The sequence below is a fragment of the Myotis yumanensis genome, unplaced genomic scaffold (genome assembly GCF_028538775.1).
Source record: "Myotis yumanensis isolate MYYU_CA2020_CCGP unplaced genomic scaffold, mMyoYum1.0.hap1 SCAF_4, whole genome shotgun sequence".
NCBI classification, from domain to species: domain Eukaryota; kingdom Metazoa; phylum Chordata; class Mammalia; order Chiroptera; family Vespertilionidae; genus Myotis; species Myotis yumanensis.
Window position 1 is genome coordinate 102131362 of NW_027223755.1, and position 20343 is coordinate 102151704.

The window sequence follows — 20343 nt, forward strand, 5'->3', positions numbered from 1 at the left end:
AAAGGAAAGCTCTCTGAAAAATAAAAGACCCTCCTGAAAGGTTATAGGAGCTACCTTGACACTGACAGCGGCTTGTGAAGCCAGGCTCTGGAGGGGGAGGGATGGGCACTGGCTGCCACAGACGCCACCAGCTATAACTCCTACAACAGCCTCGAGGGGGAGCTGTTAACTCAACATTACTGAGTAGAAGAAAGGACTATTATTGAGAAATTTCATTTGTAGTGAGAACAAGTATCAGCTGCATTAAGACAGAGTTTCTCAGAAGATGGCAATAAGAAACTGATTTCAGGTTTGGGGTATCTGGAAATGTCGATTAAGTTGTGGTGGCCATGGCTGTGCTTACCATAATAACTGCACCCGTCTCCCCCTCGCCCCCCCACACCACGCCCGAGATGCTTCTTCCTACAGCAGCTACTCAAAGGTCTTAGTGCTGGAAACTCGGGGGTGGAGAGGCAGTGGCCCTGTTTGAAGGATGGCTTCCTCTTTTTTTTTTAATGTATCTTTATTGATTCAGAGAGGAAGGAAGAGGGAGAGAGAGAGATAGAAACATCCATGATGAGAGAGAATCATGGATCGGCTGCTTCCTCCAAGCCCCCCACTGGGGATTGAGCCCACAACCCGGGCATGTGCCCTTGACCAGAATTGAACCCGGGACCTTTCAGTTCACAGGCCAACGCTCTATCCACTGAGCCAAACTGGCTAGGGCAAGGATGGCTTACTCTTGCAGAGAGTCTTGAGAGGGTGGCAATCCCAGAGGAAGGGCGGGGGGGGGGGGTGGGGGGGAGAATCAACTTCAGACAGAAAGACTGTATTAATAACATCACATGCACTTTAAGTACAATGAAGAAAATATAAATGCCCCACAGCCAGGAAAACACACAAAGTGGGGCAGCTGTACAAAAAGTAAAAATAAGTAGTTTTGATTGATTGTGGATATAACCAACATATGCAGAATGAGCAAATGCTCTTAATTGACTGGTAAGGACTTTTTTTTTAATTGAGCAATTTAATTCCTATTACTTAAAAAAATTAGAAGAATGACATAAACAACATATGCTTTTATAGAAAAATCAGATGGGAGTGTTAAATAAAAAGGAGAGTATTTTAAAATTTAAAAAAGTTCTAGCATCCAGAGTCAGTTAAAATTGGGTGACATTCTTGCAGGTTTGTGTGTGTGAGTGCGTGAGTGTGTGAGTGTGCAGGGCAGATGTGCGATCATTTTGCACACAGTATTTTGTGACCTTATTTTTCCACTCATTCACATTAGAGCATCTTGCTATATCAAGAAACACATTCCACCACTTCCATGTTTTATAGGTGTGTGTTCCACTATGAGTATGTGTGCATGGGGCTTGGTTTACTCAATCCATCGCCTACTCTTCTTTAAATTGTCCATTATTATAGTTTCTACTGGTGCATCTGCCCAATGGCTTCCTACCATCGAAGGCTGTGGTTGCACACTGCTGATGACTCTTCAGATGGGTATCCCAACTCCCACGCCCCACAAGGTGGGGGGTCCCCTTTCCCAGCCAGAGCTCTCACCTTCTCTCCACATAACTTAAACATCACTGCCAATCTGACAGGTGGGAAAATGGCCTAGCATAGTTCTCTTAAGTTTTAGTTCCTTGATTACTAGTAATATTGAACATTTTTTTTCATAAAATTATTGGTCACATACAATAAGTTCTCACATAACATCATTAATAGGTTCTGCGACTTTAAGTGAAATAACATAGAATGAAGCCATTTACCATAGGCTAATTGATATAAATAAGAGTTAAGCCAGTTGGAGAAAGATAAATATCACATGATGTCACTCATTTGTGGAATATAATGAACAACATAAACTGATGAACAAAAATAGATCCAGAGATAGAGAAGCATTGAACATACCGTCAAACTTCAGAGGGAAGGCAGGGGAGGGTGGGAGAGGGGAGGTAAGAGATCAACCAAAGGACTTGTATGCATGCATATAAGCATAACCAATGAACGGACACTAGGGGAGTGAGTTCATGTGCTGAGGGATGGGGGTGGCCGGGGCGAGGTCAATGGGGGGAAAAGGAGACATATGTAATACTTTAAACAATAAAGAATCTAAAAAAAAAAGAGTTAAGTCCTAAGGCATTTCATCAATGTTATAAAAAAATAACTTTGAAAAAAAAGGATATTATTTGAGGACCAGATGTATACTTCCTTTGTGGACAGCTCATTAGGCTATTTGTCCAATTTCCTACCATATGTTCATATTTTCCTTAATGACTTATAAGGACCTTTTTTATAGCTATTCACAAATTTGTTGGTCTTATATGCTGCAAATACTTCTGTACCATTTACTTATTTAACAAGTCATCCTTTCCTCATTGCTTTGAAATGCCACCTTTATTATAAGCTAAATTCTAATATATATTTCAGTCTATTTCTGAGTTACAGCATCTGTTAACAACTGATATATATTCACCCTCTTAAATCTCCTTTTCAACATTTTCTTGGTTTATTCTTCTAGATTAACTTGAGAATCATCCTAAATCACTTACATATTCATTTATTTTTAATATATTTTATTGATTTTTTTACAGAGAGGAAGGGAGAGGGATAGAGAGTTAGAAACATCAATGAGAGAGAAACATCGATCAGCTGCCACCTGCACACCCCCTACTGGGGATGTGCCCACAAACAAAGTATATGCCCTTGACCGGAATCAACCTGGGACCTTTCAGTCTGCAGGTCGACACTCTATCCACTGAGCCAAAACCAGTTAGGGCTACTTTTTTTTTTTTTTTCAATAAGGATTTTGCATGTTTAGAAAGCACCAGTTCTCTGGTCCTCAGGAAGGGGTCCCTGCTTTTGATGAGAAATGCTTAGAGCTAGACCGGGGATGAGGTGAAAACTCATCTTGAGCCAGTGAAGAGCTGTTTGACGGGGCAGCTGGGGCTGGCAGGAGGAAAATTCTTTCTTTAAACTGATCACTATCCTACCTCTGAGCTATACCACTGAGGTTTTTATATGAAGAAAAGGTTACTTTGGTGCTAGTGCCATTTCACTAGAATTTTCCCCAACTATATTTCATCATATTACCTGTGATTGATATTTGGGAGTCAGCTAAAAAGATTTTCAAACTAAAGACAATGTAAGAAAACCCACCCCCAGATTCTTAAGGTCAGACAGACTTTTCCTAAATCTATCCTGATAGGTGATCATTCAAATCCAACATATCCCTAACCGGTTTGGCTCAGTGGATAGAGTGTCAGCCTGTGGACTAGGGGGTCCTAGGTTCGATTCCGGTCAAGGGCATGTACCTTGGTTGTGGGCACATACCCAGTAGGGGGTGTGCAGGAGGCAGCTGATCGATGTTTCTGGCTGTCTATCCCTCTCCCTTCCTCTCTGTGGAAAATCAATAAAATATTTTTTTTTAAAAAATCCAACATAGGGACATTGCTAAAAAGCCTTGAATACCATAAAACAACCCGTATGCCTATATAGTCTTCATGATGTTGGCCCCAAACCAAGTCACATGCAGAAATCCTCTATGACAGTGGTTCTCAACCTTCCTAATGCCACAACCCTTTAATACAGTTCCTCATTTTGTGGTGACCCCCAACCATAAAATTATTTTCGTTGCTACTTCATAACTGTAATTTTGCTACTGTTATGAATCGTAATGTTAATATCTGATATGCAGGATGTATTTTCATTGTTACAAATTGAACCACAATTAAAGCATAGGGATTAATCACAAAAACAATATGTAATAATATATGTGTTTTCCGATGGTCTTAGGCGACCCCTGTGAAAGAGTCGTTCGACCCCCAAAGAGGTCACGACCCACAGGTTGAGAACCGCTGCTCTATGGTATTTTAAGGCCTTTCAGCATCAAGAAATATAAAGACATTGACCTAGAGAGGAAACATCTATGTAAACTGTGTATCTGATGGCCTCAAGGCCAAAGGCCAAAGAAACATTAGGGATGGAACCCACTGTGGATGGGTTGATGCACAGAACATTTGTGATTCTTTGGCCGAGTAGAATCCTGGTGCCGAAGAGACAGGCCCACAGGGTGGAAAATGCTCAGTCCTTGGTAACTGACATCCTTTCCAGCCTTTAGGCCAGCGGTTCTCAACCTGTGGGTCGCGACCCCTTTGGCGGTCAAACAACCCTTTCACAGGGGTCGCCTAAGACCATCCTGCATATCAGATATTTACATTACGATTCATAACAGTAAGCAACATTTACAGTTATGAAGTAGCAACGAAAATAATTTTATGGTTGGGTCACAACTTGAGGAACTGTATTTAAAGGGCCAGAAGGTTGAGAATCACTGCTTTAGGCACGACCAGTTAACAGGGGGTGTGAGTGCTCACGGGAAGAAACTCCCCAGATGAACAAAAAGCCCCAAGAAACCCACAGGGACTACCAGCAGACTCAAGAGGACCCCAGCCTGGGCAAGCCTTTCCCGCCCTGTCCGCTCCCAGGGTGCCAAGTGGGGTGAGAACCACTGCTGTCCACTGGGCCGGTCCTTTGGTCCCAGAGGTCAGCAATGTACCAGACAGAGCTGATGAGGAGGGACCCTCAGGGGCCCCGAGTTCTAAGAATATGTTACAAACACAATATGGTGCTCTACAGCTTCAAAGAAATCCTCCTCTTTCTTGCCATCTTGAAAAAATTATTTCATTAAGGTAGTTTTAGTTAACAAAATTGCAAGCTAGTCACTTCACTGTAATGGAATATGCAATGCAATCTGCACCAAATAGTATAAGGAATAACTAATGTGAAGGAACAGTGCCTGGCCAAGACTAAACAAATACTTAATCTTTGCTTTTTATGAGAAAACTAGAGACCCGGTGCATGAATTCGGGGATAGATTTTGCATGAACTGAAAATTATCTTGACAAGAATAGTTGATGGAGCTGGGAATAAAGCAGGAGCTTTGTGTTGGTAGTTAAATAAATAAGTGAGGAAAAGAAGTTGCAAATTGAAGTTCTCTTCCAACACAAGGAAGAGTAGCTGTGCAGGTGGGGAGAGGTGTCAGCAGGGAACTTTAAAAAACTTGGTTAAAGTCAGAAAAAAGTCAATAGATTTTTCAAAGATCAAAATACTCTTATTTACAGATCATTTACTTTAGACTTAAAAGAATCAAGAATTCTCAGCAGTGGGGGACAGGGTAGAGTGGAGACTAAAAGTCAACAAAGAAAGTCTTCTGTAAGAAAACTAAAAAACGTTCAAGGAGAATCTGACTACAACAAAATGCGAACGGAGCTGAGAATAAAAACTTAACTCTCAGCATTTGGCTGCGTGGGTCTCCATGGTGCCGACTGGATTATAAAATGAGACGCAGTACGTCAGTCCGCCAGAGGCATGAATAGAGCAAAGTGAACACTGTTTACACGTCTTAATTACACATACTATGGATTTGGAATTATCATCTGTCTAACCAAGTCTAATTAGAATGTCATGTAGCACATGAAACCCCATGGATGTTTAAGGCAACTCTTATAGCTATCCTTTCAGTATCCAAAGAAAGAAATGACAGTAATTATACAATTGGAAACCCACCAACATGGCTTATCCTTAACATCCTATATAATAAAAGGGTAATATGCAAACTGACCCTAATACAGAACAACCGGAATGACCAGTCGCTATGAAGTGCAATGACCACCAGGGGGCAGATGCTCAATGCAGGAGCTGCCCCCTGGTGGTCAGTGCACTTCCACAGGGGGAGTTCCGCTCAGCCACAGCCGGGCTGAAGGCTGCGAGCGCAGCGGGGTGGTGGGAGCCTCTCCCACCTCCTCGGCAACACTAAGGATATCCGACTGCAGCTTAGGAGTGGGCCTCTAAGGAGTGGGCCTAAGCCGTTAGTCGGACATTCCCCAAGGGCTCCCAGGATGCCAGAGGGATGTCTGACTACCAGCTCATTCTCCGGGGAGCAGGCCTAGGCTGGCAGGTGGACAGCCCCCTGAGGGGTCCCAGACTGCGAGAGGGTGCAGGCTGGGCTGAGGGACTCCGAAGTGCACGAATTTTCATGCACTGGGCCTCTACTCTAGATATGAAACACCCAATTCTCACTTCTAAAGACAAATATCCACAGGAATCTCTTTTTAGATTTGTTTCCAGGGTATATTTCCCCCTCTCTCCAATTAACAAAGTGTCCTGTTTTAAAATTAAATTCAACTTTGGTTTTCAGAATTTGCTTTTTAGTGAATTTCACCAAAATAATCTGAAATAACCTGAGTGTGGGCTCTTCCAAAATCTAGGAATCAAAGGAAGCTTTTCTCCACATGCCATGGAATGTGACCATTCTTCCCATTTTAAACATAAAAACAAAGTTAAGAAGCTGACTTTTCATGTCAAATATCAAATTAAGACAACAGAAGCTGGTATTCCCAATTCCCAGAATACAAGAGATGACTAGGTAAGCAGAATGTCATCACTGGAGTTTTGATAACTTTCATAACTCAAGATTATTTTAATAGCAAAGTAAATTAACATATTAAATTTAATTCTTCTCCCTTAGATGTCCTTTAAGCTGGGTCACACATAGGAAATAACTCAACTCTGGCTGCTTAGAAATGAACCTAACAGGAATCAGAGATCTTGTTCTTTCACATTATTGATCATTTAATTCCTTCCTGGGATGAGGGCATTGAGTGAATTTCCAGAAGAAAAATGCTTGTTTTGGTCTTTTATGTTAGGGCAGGCAAAGTGGCAAACACTGGGGATGCTGGGTGCAGGCTTCTGTGCTTGGAGGAGACGCCCTTCTCCTATGGCTGATTCCTGGTACTCACAGGGACTTCCTGACATGATCAAATATTTACTGAGGGCTCACAGGGGGCACTGAACTCCTAAGATCTCAAACCACGGATGTTCTTTTATAGCTTCCCTTCTCCATTTCTCACAACTGTGTCACCACTTAGACCTAGAATGCAGGTGAATAGAGTAGGACACGAGCGTGGGGGGCCTGGACCTACAAGGAGCTGCCCCGACCTGCTGAGTGACACCAGGGAGAGGGCAATAAGGGCATTTCTGTATCCACGTATTAGACACATGTTGACAGACCAGGCCGCTGCGCAGAAATCCAAGAACCAGGCTGACTTCATAAAAAAAGCAAAGGTTTCTCACGTTTATGTTAAAGGGGCTGCTGGGTCAGCATCTGCCTACAAATTATCCCTACAAATGGCACTGGTTTAATTCACATTAATTTTCAAGAATTGGTAAGACAGCCCCGGTGAGTGTGGCTAGGTGGTTAGAGCATTGCCTCCTGCACCAAAGAGTCTCTGGTTCGATTCCCAGTCAAGGGCACGTACCTAGTTTGCGGGTTCAATCCAATCCAGGTCAGGGTGCGTGCAGGAGGCAACTAATCGATGCATCTCTCTCACATCAATGTTTCTCTTTCCCCCCTTCCACTTTCTCTAAAAATCAATGGAAAAAATATCCTTGGGTGAGGATTAACAAAACAAAACAATACAAACGAACAAAAAACAACAACAAAAAAACCCAACTGGTAAGACAGGAAAAATACATATGAATGCATATTTATTTATATGTTATGTATTAAATACTAACATATGCTTTATATAGTAAATATAGATAGATAGATAGATAGATAGATAGATAGATAGATAATGTTTGGTACCTGGGAAATAAGAAAAAAGAAGATAAAACTAAAACTCTAAATGTCCCATCCTGGAAAAAATTTCCCTGGGAGAAATTATTCTCAAGTAAACATTCTCCAAAGCAATCTTAACCTTCCTAATACAGCGTCTACCTTGCTCTTGTGCACCTCAGCAGGAGACATGCTAAGGACGCTCATAGCTCCCCATTCTGTAGACAAAGGCTCTTGTCCAGACCTGAACACTGTAAACTTGAGACAGGCCAACAGCCACAAGCACAAGCACCTGGGGGTTTTTGCCCTGGTCTGGGTATTTGTTTCCTGGAAGAGAGAAGTGGTAAGAAGGCCGGTGTGGGTAAGGAATCCAAAGGAACAGGAATCCGAGCTGAAGCAGAGTAGAAGGAATGGCACTCAGCGAGCATGGGAAACATGAGATAATCAGAATCTAAACTTCCTAACCCCGTCTCCTCTGTCCCACTGAACTTGGCATTTCCCAAATCTCTTGCCCACAAGGGCTGGTCTACAACAGTCACTGATGAAAGACTATGTGGACCCTCCATGTCGGCAAATATTTCATGTCCTTGGGATGAGACTTATCTTCCTTGGCAATGGGGATGCTTTCTTAGGACGCACTGGACCCGCGGCAGGCCACCAACTGAGAAGTGCCAAAGGCATGGAACTGACAAAGGCAGGTTAGGGAGCAGTGATGCTGCTACTCCTTCGACAGGAGAATGGATCTGCACCCACACAACGGGACTCCCCTCAGCACGAAAGGAATGAATAAGAGGCGAACACTAGCAACTATCTGGATGAATCTCAAAATCATCCTTCTGATTGAAAGAAGCCAGTCTCCCTTTCCCAAAAAGTATACACTCCACAATTCCATTCACATCAACGTCTAAAAATGCAAATTAATCTGCAGTGACAGAAAGCAGATTGATGTTACCAGGGGCCAGGAGAAGCAGGGAGAGAGATTCCTGACAGGCATGTGAGGAAGCTTTGGGGATGATGATGATCATTATCTTTTTTTTTGTTTTTAATTCTCACCCAAGGATATTTTTTTCCATTGATTTATAGAGAGAGTGAAAGGGAGGGAGGAGGGGGAGAGATAAATATCAACGTGAAAGAGAGACACTGACTGGTTGCTTCTTAAACGCGCCCCTACCAGGGCTGGGGAACCTGCAACCCAGGTACTGTAATCTTGACTGGTAATCGAACCCGCAACCCTTTGGGCTGTAGGTCGACAATCTAACCACTGAGCGAAACTGTCCAGGGCATGATCATGATCTTGATTGTGTGGATGGTTCCTGGGTGTTGATGTGTCAAAACTCACCAAATTGCACACTTTAAATATGTAGTTTAGTGCACCCTCCTCAATAAAGTTGTTAGAAAGAAAGAAAGGAAATAAGGAAACAAAGAAAAGAGAAAGTTTTAATTCTGTGTCATAAGCACCAGACAATTTCTAGGTGCTGGGATTTCCCTCCAGACCTCTTCTCAGCCTTTGGAGAATTTCATCACCTCTGTTGTTTCCTAAATAGCTGGTATTTTTTTAAATATATTTTAGAGAGGAAGGGAGAGGGAGAGAGAAAGAGACATCAGTGATGAGAGGGAATAACTGATCGACTGCCTCCTGCACGCCCCACACTGGGGATCGAGCCGGCAACCTGGGCATGTGCCCTGACCAGGAATCGAATCGTGACCTCCTGGTTTATAGATGGACGCTCAACCACTGAGCCATGCTGGCCAGGCAGCATTCTTTTTTTATTTTGTTTTGTTCATCTCACGTATTTTCTTCTGTCTGGTCTCCTGTACCAAAACCCACTGCTTTGGGAACTCCCCTCTTTCTGGGACATATTCACTGGAACAACAAAACCACCACCTTCTTTCTAAGCATCTTCCTTTCTTGTCTGAAGCTGAGTAACAGAGATGTCTACTGCCTGCCCTTCCAGAAAAGTGACTGAGCCAGGCTGTACTCAGCTGCGGTGCCCAGCATGACAGTCCCAACCACAAGTGGCTATTTACACTTATATTAAAGTGAAATAAAAATAAAAATTCTCTTCCTAGTTACATTTGAGTGTCAATGGCTCTGTATGGCCATGGGCTATGGAATTGGACAAAACAAACCTGGAAATTTCTATCATCACAGAAAGTTGTGTTGGACAGATGGTTGCTTCACACTCAAAGAGCAGAGAGTCCTTGACCTTCAGGAACTAAACAGACAGCCGAGTGTAGTGTGCACAGAGGCAGGGGAAAGCTGCTTCCCCCTCATGGGCACTCACAGATGACTAGCATCTCTTTGGGGGGGGGGGGGGGGGATCATGGAGAAAAGAACCAGAAGGGCACTGCCCCCTTGGTGAAGCAGGAAGCAGGCGTGGGGACACTGGGGAGCGAGGCACAATGCGGGGCCTGCTCCCCGGGTTGGGGCAGGCCCCGAACTGTAGAAGGCCTGGAGTGGGCCAACTGGAGTGATTGGGGACCATTCACTCTCGATATGCACTTAAGTCATTTAAGCAGCCAGCATCTGAATGTGCTCCATGCAGCCTCTGGGCCAGATGTGCACAAGGACCAGCCACCAGAGGGATCCCGCCATGGCAGGAAGGGGCCCAGCAGCAGGGCTGCAGGCCAGAGGCCTCCATACCAAAAGCAGACACCTTCCCCACATGTTCACCCTGACTGGAAAGCGCCTCTCTTTGCTCTCATATGCCTATCCCTCCCCCCACCCCCGTTTTTGGGGGGAGGCTTTGATATACTCCTGGTGACTCTGGGACATCTACAATGGGCCAACATTTGGAGGCAATTAGGAAAGGCAGCTCGGGCCACCAAATCTTAATGGTTTCATCTAAAACAAACACACAATTTTTAAATCTTGCTCTTAATATTACAACATGGCAGAAGAAGAAATCACATACCCTGTCCAAGCAGTGGTGAATTCGCTATTTGTAATGTTAGAAACAGGAAGAAAAACTTCTGATTCAATGTATTAATTCACTTTTGAAAAAAGGCAAAATGATCATTTCTATAGAGCACTATTTCTATAGAGCTCCCCCTACCCCCTCCAGCGTAATCCTATCCACATGCTCTTGTATGAAATGGATTACTATATATAACTAGGAATCCGTTCTGGGTCAAACCTTCCTCCAGCTGGATGCCTTTCTTACACAGCACCAAATGCCGCAGTACCCGCAGCAACGTCCACTTGGGCTGCTTGTGATGAGTTGGGGGGGGTGTTGCTAGTAGTTTCTTCAGGGCAAAGAAGATTTTAAGGCAAATGATGGCTACTAAACTCACACCTGTCTCTTAAACATTATTTTTTCCTCCCATAAGCTAAGTGCCTGATCATTGCAAAAAAGAAGAAAAAAGAAAGGGCTCTTTGCTGCCGGGGGACACAGAGCAGGTGGAGCCCTCTACTGCCTCCCGCCTCATGTTACTACCGAGGGGCATCTATTCATTCTCCAGCTGCCCCTGTCAACTGCCCATTTCCAACCTTTTCTAAAGAATTTTGTGCATTTTAAAAACTTTCAGCATTTTTTAGGCCTCTGTAGAAATTGCAGACGCCAGCAATAAGTCCAATTAGCTCTGTAAGCTCGAGTGGGATTCCCTGGTGTCAATAACAAGGGCAAAACCTACATGAGGAGAGACGAAGATGTCCAGTGCTTACCAACCAAAGCTGCCCTGCCAATCCATCAAGGTGCTGCTCCCTGACTCCGCTACAGAAGCCTCACAGCAGATCCCAGAAAAACCAGAGCCAGTGATGGGACTTGGCACCTGAGCTGAAAGTGACTTTCACCTGGCAACCTACTCACTTTACAGAGGCAGTCACTGCGGCCAGAGAGGGGAGGACTGGTCACCGGGCCTGCGGCTCCCAAGGGCAGGGCTGGCGCTCAAGCCAGCGTCTGTGGACTCCAAGGCTCAGGCTCTCTCCCTGGACCCCACTATCTCTCGCTCCCATCACTCCCATCGAATGAGCGGTCCCAGGACCAAGGAGCCACCCTAGAATCAGAACATGCAATCTCTCGCTGTGGTTATTATGGGCAAGAATTAGAGGACAGGTTTATTCGCTCTGCTCCAGCCATTAAAAAAAAAAAAAATCGGGAGATTCTGTCTACTATGAAGGTTGCAGGCGGCTCAGGTTACCCAGCTCTGACTAAGCCTTATTGAGCAGAGTGGTCGGGACGCAGGAGCTCTGTGACCCGAACATGTCTGCAGCCTGTGACGTGCCAGCTCTTGAGTTATCGGACACACATCTGTGATCTCAGTTCCTGCCGAGAAAAAGCCCAATCCACAACGCACAGTGGTTCTTCCCACAATACTAAAAACATGTCTGCTGGGTTTCATAAATGATCTAGAATGCTAAAATGGTTACAGGACGTAACCCTTTCATTTAGTAACTTTACTTGCAGTCTTTCCAAGGGTGGACATCTAATCACAGCCTCGATGCTGGCTAGCCAAGCATTTGCTTCATGGCTCTCTGCTCAGGAAGCGCTGTGCAGCCTCTCCTAAAAGCTGGGGCCATGGTGGGCTTGGGCTTCAAAGGCATTCTCCTCCAAACCACATGCGCACCCCACCCCCAGCTCTAGTCCGAGGGAGTGGAGTTGGGGGGCCAGAAACATACTCACTTCAACTGCACAGAGCAGAGACTTCAGCCATGCAGAACTAACTGTTAAGCTGAAAGGATATGATGCTTAGCCTTATCGTTGTCTAACTTGGTTTTCTCCTTTTAGCTCCTTCCCATTCACTGTGTTGACCACTTAGGTACTGAAGCAAGAAAACAAACCTATCTGAAACCTCAGTTAGGCATCAAATGGCTGCCAAGTGTGGTCAGAGAAGGGGAGGGCACTGCCCAGGACTAGAGAGGCAGCCATAGCCGATGGGTGGGCAAAGGGAGCCCAGTGCTCCAGTTTCCAGGGGTGCAGCTCTCTAACCTCTCACAGCAGCGTGACAAGAAAGGAAGAGCCCAAGCCAGGAGTCAAGAGACTGGGTCCTTGGTCTGGCCCTTCCAGGGCCCAGTCCCCCAACTTCACAGAGCCAGGTCCTTCCCCTGTAAAAGCCTAGGGCCACTCCGAACGCTAAAATCTTATACGCTCTTGCATCCCCTTGAGAGTTTTAAATCAATTCTGGTGGAGCTTGGCACCCCAATCAATACACAACAGTTTCTTGACAGACGCATAAAACCAAAGCAAAATAAATCACTCTAAATAGGAATAATACAAGGCATTGTTACTTTTTATAAACATGCTTTAAACCAAACTAAGGCATAAATCACTCTGGTTCAATAAAAAGACAAAATAGTGAAATAATCTATTTCAATACTGTACTGAAGTCAACAATGCGTTCAGCTAAATCAATTGAAAAGGAGTTTAACTCATGTAATAAGAAGTTTCCTATTCATAATCAAAGAGCATGACCTAATGCCTAGAATAACAGAATGTCAGGTCTCAGAGACCATCTAAGGGCAACTGACTCATTCGACTGATGGGAATCAAAATGCAGACCAGGCAGGCAATGTGGACAAGGTCACAAGGGCAAAGCAGGCATGGAACCCACATCCCACATCTGCTTGGGTCTGCCACATAGTCAGTGCTAACTATCTGACGGCGAATGAAGTTAAGTGGTGTCCCTACCAGGCACAGTTCTTCTAACTGGTTCACAAACAAGTGAATCCAGGTTATGGAGATGTCCTAGAACACAAGCATTTCAAAAGTCTACTTTTAGCCAGACTGGAATTTCTCAGCCTTTTCCAGCTAAGCCAACAATCTTCCCAAATGAGGAAATCATGGGGCAAGAACCACCTCTGGAAACCTGGAGTCTTTCCCACCTGGAACCAGAGCAGCAGCCGACCTGCAACTTTAGTTATGTGTTTACATCAGCTCTCAAACTGACCCATGTCACAGACCTTCAAAACACTGGATTAGGGACAAGGAAGAGGTGTGCTGACAACAGAAATCCCTTTTCTGGGAGGGTTTAGAATTGCAGCAATAAGATGTGGGTCTAGGAAAGCGGTTTGCGAAATACACAAAAGCAAAAAGAATTGGGGGTCTGTAACGAGTGGGGGGTGCGGAGGAGAGACCGAGGCCTGGCCCGAGGCTAGGGGATGCTTAGGCTGCAAGCTCCCCCTGTGACGCCAGCTGGCTCCGGGCTCCGGGATGGAGCAGCAGGCGAGGAGAAAGGGGAAGCCACGGCTCAGCCCCCGGGCCGGGCTAGGGGTCCCAGGACTTTGGGGGCCGCGCCGGGCGGGGCGGGCGGGCGGGGCAGGGTACCGGGCCGGGCGGTGTCCCGGGCGGGGCCGGGGGCGGGGCGGGGCGGGGCGGGGCGGGGCGGGGCGGGGCGGGCGGGCGGGGAGGACGCGGTCCGCGCGAGTCCCGCGCGGCGGCCCACGCACCTCCTCGGCCTGCTTGCGCAGCGCCTTCTCGCGCTCGTACTGGGTGAGCAGCTGCTCGTTGTCCTCGCGCAGCAGCTCCAGCTCCACCTCGTGCTCCTGGTTCTCGCTGAGCACCGAGTCCAGGTTCTCCAACACGTTGACCACGAGCGGCATGAGCTCCTTGACAACCTCCTCGTCGTAGCAGTGGATGAGGCGCTCGAACTCGCGGTAGATGGAGCCCGCCAGGCCCGACACCCGCTCCGACATCACGGAGCCGGAGCAGTAGTCGTCCTGGTACACCACTACGCCGCCCTCGTCCATCTGGATCTCCATCATCGCGGCCACCGCCGCCGCCAGCGCGGCCCGCTGTCCGCCGGCGCGCCTGCCCTCCAGCCCCGCTGCCCGTGGTCCGTAGACCGCGGCCCGTCGCCTCCGTCGCAGCCGCTATCGATGTGGCCTCAGGGCTCGGCCGCCACCGCCGCCGCTGCTGGTGCTGATGCTGCGACCGTCACTCAGGGGCCGGAAGTCCTGCCGCCCGGAAGTCCCGCCCGCGGGGCAGAGGGGGAGGGGCCCGCCGGTCCCGCCGCGCCGCCGCGCCGCTAGGGGTCGCAGGGGCCGTCACGCAGGAGGAAGCTGGTCTCTGGGCCTGAAGCTCCGCGGAGCCGGGCAAAGAGCGTCCGTGTCTTGTCTCTTCGGTTCCTCCCGCTCGTCACACTTACCGTGTTCCCGTCAGCTCCCAGAGTCCGGCTCGGACACTTAAGTGACTTAGCTTATGTCCCAAGAGCATAGGCAGACGGTTGTGTACAGTTTCAAACTTAAACGAGCATCCGCACGCCCACCCTCCCTTCCGAGGTGACCACGGTGCTGACCTGGTGCACCGATTTGCCCTCCTAGTTTTACCAGCTTCAGTGCACACTCCTACACAGCAAGCATTCAGGGCTTCTCCTCCAACAGTGCCTGCCACCCACTGTCCCTGCGGGGATTCCAGCTCAGTGCAAGTGGCCCATCTCATCCCCAAATCCAGTTAGTAAGCTCTTGCATTTAGTCTACTTCCATGTCCTGCATTTTGTGTACCTTCTTCAGATCTCCCAGTTTCACTTCAGCTACGTGTAATCTATGTAGCCCATCCATTGAGTTTTAAATTTCAATGGTTATATTTTAAATCTCTATTTATCCTATGCTATTTTCGTGTATTCTACCAATTTGGATGGGCTCTTATTTCATCCACGTTTAGCTACTTATTTTAAATCTCTTTAGTTGTGTGTGTGTGTGTGTGTGTGTGTTTAAATCTCATAATTACAATCTGCAGCCTTTGCAGGTCTGACTCTGCGGTCTGTTGTTTTGGTTGAGTCTTGCTCAGGCTCTCCTCCCTTCCCTTGAGCTAGTTAGCATTCCTTGGAACTGCATCTATGGAAATACTTTTAGGCCCCAATTTAAAATGAGTTGCTCCAGAGGATTTATTTTCTTTCACAGGCGCGAGGACACCATGAACCCAAGACTTACACTTCCCGCTTCGGGGCCACACAGATAGTGTGAATTCTGACGGAAGCCAAAGCAAAATCATTAATGACAGCTTAACGCTGACAGAAATGCTCTCACTCCTACCTTTGACCTAATGAAATGCTTCAAGATCCATTCATCCTAAGTGAGGACAGGAACCTCTCATCCTAACCTGACTGCACCACATCAGTGAACTTACCTGTAGGTAGGGTCCCAAACACTATCGCACACATTGTCTCCTTGCAGCCTAATTTGCTGTAGGGATGCCCACCCACCCACGAAAAGATAAACTGAGGTTTCAGTTTTAGATTCAGATCGCCTGGGCTTTTGCTTTAATCATTTCCAAACTTGTAAAGCTGAGCCTAAAAATATTACCAACCTACTAGAAACGTCATAAAGTAAGCTATTCCGTGAAATGGATTTAACACCATCTCTAGCAAATAGTAAGAATACAATAAATGTTATGTAGAATTGTTAGGTTTTTTAACATATATTTTTATTTCAGAGAGGAGGGAAGAGGGAGAGATAGAAACATCAATGATGATAATCATTGATTGGCTGCCTCCTGTACACTCCCCACTGGGGGACGACCCCGCAACCTGGGCATGCGCCCTTGACCGGAATCGAACCCAGGACCCTTTAGTCCACAGGTCGACGCTCTATCCATTAAGCCAAACTGGCTAGGGCTGTTTTTTGTGTTTTGTTTTGTTTTTTTAAATAGAGAGTGGGAAGGGGAGAGACACACAGAGAGAAACATTGATGTGAGAGAGACTCGTGGATTGGTTGCCTCCCACATGTACCTTAACTGCACCAGCCCTGACCAGACCAGAGCCTGCAACCGAGGTACCTGCCCTTGACCAGAATCAAACCCAGAACCCTCAGTCTGCGGGCCGACACTCTTAACTACTGAGCCAAACCGACTATGGCTAGTTTTATATTGTCAAAATAAGTCAGGACAAAGAGATGAAATGTGTGGTGTTTTTTTTTCCCTTGGTGAGCAAGTTACAGAGAAAGCTTGTGAGTGGTTTGGGGAATGTTTAGGACTTCTGCCTTGGGCCTTTTCCAGAAATTTGACCCTTTTGACTTCCTGAAGTAGTAACACTTGGAGTGCGGGAAACGAGTTAAGTCGGCTCGCGTGAATTGCGCATACTCCGCGGGAGCCGTCTTTAACTCGGTTCATATAGATTTGCGGTGGAGTGCGGGAAACGTGTAAACTCGGGCCGATTGTAACTGCGTATTACCAAATATTTGTTTGTAATCCACCCTTTTGGTGGATGGAACAAAACCAAAAGACAGAGCCATCTTATATTTTGGCGGGAAATTCACCCGCACTCCAAGTGGTAAATACAGTAGGACAGCCCTACTACCAAGAGAGGTCAACTGACTTGGCCATCAACTTTGTTTTTATTACTAATACTAGAGGCCCAGTGCACAGTGGGGTCCCCTGGCCTGGCCTGCGGGGATCGGGCCAAAACCGGCTCTCTGACATCCCCCAAGGGGTCCCGGATTGCATGAGGGTGGTTCTCAGGTGATGCACTCCGGAATCCGGCTCCCTCCTCTCTGGTTCCAGGTGTGTTGCCGAGAACCACAGCTGCCAAGTCACCACAGCTCAGCAGCTCCTGCGTTGAGCGTCTGCCCCGTGATGGTCAGTGCACATCATAGCTACTGATTGGACAGTCGAAGGGTCGCTTAGGCTTTTATATACACTGAGTGGCCAGATTATTATGACCACCCCATCAGTACTTCATTGGGCCACCTTTTGCCTTCAATACTGTGGCGATTCTTCTTGGCATTGACTCCACTAGATGTTGAAAAGTGATGTGAGGAATCTGACACCATGCCTGGTGAATAGCACTGTCCAGTTCTGTGAGATTTAATGGTTGTGGAACCAGCTGCCTCATGGCTCTTTTCGTCCCACAAATGCTCAATTGGATTGAGATCTGGTGATTGTGGGGGCCACCTAAGCAAGGTAAAGTCTCCCTCATGTTCTTGAAACCACTCCTGCACAATACGAGCACCATGGCATGGCACATTGTCTTGTTGGAAGAAGCCATCTCCATTGGGATACGCCATCAACATGATAGGATGAACTTGATCAGCAACGATACTTAGGTACGTTGTGCTATTCAGACGTTGTTCCACACGAATTAAAAGGCCCAAATCATGCCCCCAAACCATAACACTGCCCCCACCAGCTTGAAGGGTTGTACTCATGCATGTGGGGTGCATGCTTTCATGCTGTTTCCGCCAAATTCTCACTCTGCCATCTGCATGATGCAACTGGAAACGTGATTCATTGGACCACATGACTTTTTCAATGCTCGACTGACCAATCCTTGTGTTCCTGTGCGAATTGGAGTCATTTTATCTTGGTAACTGCAGACAGTAAAGGTGTTCGAACAGGCCTTCGGCTTCCATATCCCATACGATGCAGTGTACGTCTAATTTGCCTACAAATGTCAGGTGGTCATAATAATCTGGCCACTCAGTGTATATAATTAGATTTGTTACTTGAAATTGGTTAAAACAAAATCAAGTTTTAACATGATGATATAACTTTTTAAAAAATATTTTTTTATTGATTTGGGAGAGGGAGAGAGAGATAGAAACATCAATGATGAGAGAGAACCATAGATTGGCTGCCTCCTGCATGCCCCCCAATGGGAATCAAGCCCATAACCCAGGCATGTGCCCTGACCGGGAATCGGAACCCTGACCTCCTGGTTCATAGGTCGATGCTCAATACGCTGGCCGGGCTGATATAACTCTTGATGCTTACTGAAGAATGCAACTGGAGCCCAGCCTGTGTGGCTCAGTCTGCAGGCTGATGCTTTATCCACTGAGCCAAACAAGACAGGGCAAGTTCTACTTTAATTTATAAATATCCCAAATGCCTGCTGAAAACCAGTCAACCAAGCCCCTGTAATGTGCCTCTCATTTCTTCCCAAGTTGAATTTTAGATAGCTTTTTTAGTCAAACATAAAACAGGAATACTAGTACTTCATTCATGATCTCTAAGAATTCTAAGGATTAAGAACATGAGTTGAGCCCTGACCACTGTGGCTCAATTGGTTTAGCATTGTCCCATGCACCAAAAGGTGGCCAGCTCAATTCCCGGTCAGGGCACATACCCAGGTTGCGAGTTTGATCCCTGGTCAGGGTGCATATGGGAGGCAACCAGTTGATGTTTCTCTTTTCCTCTCCCTTCCTCTCTTCCTCAAATCAATAAAAACATTTTAAAAACCACCAAAACACACACACACACACACACACACACACACACACACAATGAGTTCAGAAGAAATGAACTAGATAACAAAGGAGGTATATGTATTCTTGTAAGGTTTGAGTCACAAAGATAAAAGATAATGGAACAAATTATGTCCCATCAAAAGAGCCAGTGTATTTCTGGACAAGGCACAGGACTTGGAAGTGGCCACCCTTTGATTTTATTCACCCCCCTAACCATAACAGATGGAGCTACCTTGGGCATTTCAGACTTAGCCATTGTGTTATGACACTCCCAAGACCTCAGTGCTCACCTGTGGCTGGAGTGCCTGCTACAAAGATAATGTATTGATTTTTTTTTTAAAGTGCCCTGACTGTGGATTGAACCACAACCTTGGCATATCAGGACGATGCTCCCACCAATTGGGCTACCCAGACAAACAGGTAATGTGATGTTGCCAGAGCCTAGCCCAGTTTTTGGAATAGTCTCTGAACTCCCAAACACATGTTCAGATGAACAAATGAAGATCATGTTAGGGAACCCATGTTGGGTTTCTTTAGGTGCTGGTGCTGTTCTGGTAGTTGGCCCCGATCTAGTAGGCAGAAGTGTGGAGCCTCCTGTAGGGGAACTCTGCAGGCAGGCAGTCTGAGAAGTTTCATTATCCTGAACCCACGTCATACATACAAGGGTATTAAATTTGCTTGTAGGACATTTGATAATAGGTAATATGTAAGAAGGAAAGACGTTCAAGCCCCTCTCTGCAGGGCTTGAATCTACAGGCAAACTCTAACAGCTCAGCACCTCACCTACTCATGAGAAGGCTTGTACTGGACAGTTTTAAAGCCAATTCAGAGGAAAGTTCAAATACCTTCCATTTGTTAGGAAAACAAGTGGCAGAAAAAATGAATCTTTATAGAAACTGGGACTCTAGAACATTCCCGCTCATTCTACTCAAAGCTGAATCTTTGGCCCTAAGCCAGTTTGGCTCAGTGAATAGAGGGTCAGCCTGGGGACTGAAGGGACCTGGGTTCGATTCCAGTCAAGGGCACATGCCTGAGTTGTGGGCTTGATCCCCAGTGTGGGGTGTGTAGGAGGCAGCCAATCAAATGATTCTCTCTCATCATTGATGTTTCTATATCTCTCTCCCTTCCTCTTTGAAATCAATAATAATAAAATATATATGTAAAATACGAATTGGATACATAACAAAACAAGATTTAAAAAAAGGACAGCTGAATCTGGTTTTCAAATGAAAAAAATCTAAATCTGCCCTAGCCGGTTTGGCTCACTGGATATCGAGCGTCAGGCTGGGGACTGAAGGGTCCCAGGTTCGATTCCAGTCAAGGGCATGTACCTTGGTTGCAGGCACATCCCCAGTAGGGGGTGTGCAGGAGGCAGCTGATCGATGCTTCTCTCTCGATGTTTGTCTCTATCCCTCTCCCTTCCTCTCTGTAAAAAATCAATAAAATATATTTTAAAAAAAATCTAAATCTAAACCTTAGAGATTTGGGCATCCCCTGGCTAAATGGAAAAAAAAGGCAAAAAAAGGCAACCCATTCACTGATGAAACACTGTAAGGGAAGGAGCAGCGGTCAGGCATGTTGGAGAATGGGTGTTAAGGAAAGTATGTGCACCCCCCCCAGACACCAA

At 46.2% G+C, this 20343-nt stretch overlaps 2 protein-coding genes across 13 annotated transcripts in view; one reads left to right on the forward strand and one right to left on the reverse strand.

Moving 5' to 3' along the window:
- MAPK8IP3 (mitogen-activated protein kinase 8 interacting protein 3) overlaps positions 1–14466 on the reverse strand; it is a 51951-nt gene extending 37485 nt beyond the window's left edge. For all 12 annotated transcript variants that reach the window (XM_070413307.1, XM_070413300.1, XM_070413306.1 and 9 more), the window contains exon 1: positions 13986–14466. In XM_070413307.1, the coding sequence (XP_070269408.1) occupies positions 13986–14300 (315 nt within the window). In that variant the 5' untranslated portion in view covers positions 14301–14466. The remainder of the gene's footprint in view (positions 1–13985) is intronic.
- The window catches only part of IFT140 (intraflagellar transport 140), a 284193-nt gene that overhangs the window by 77659 nt on the left and 186191 nt on the right, over positions 1–20343 (forward strand). The gene's annotated exons all lie outside the window — the stretch shown is intronic.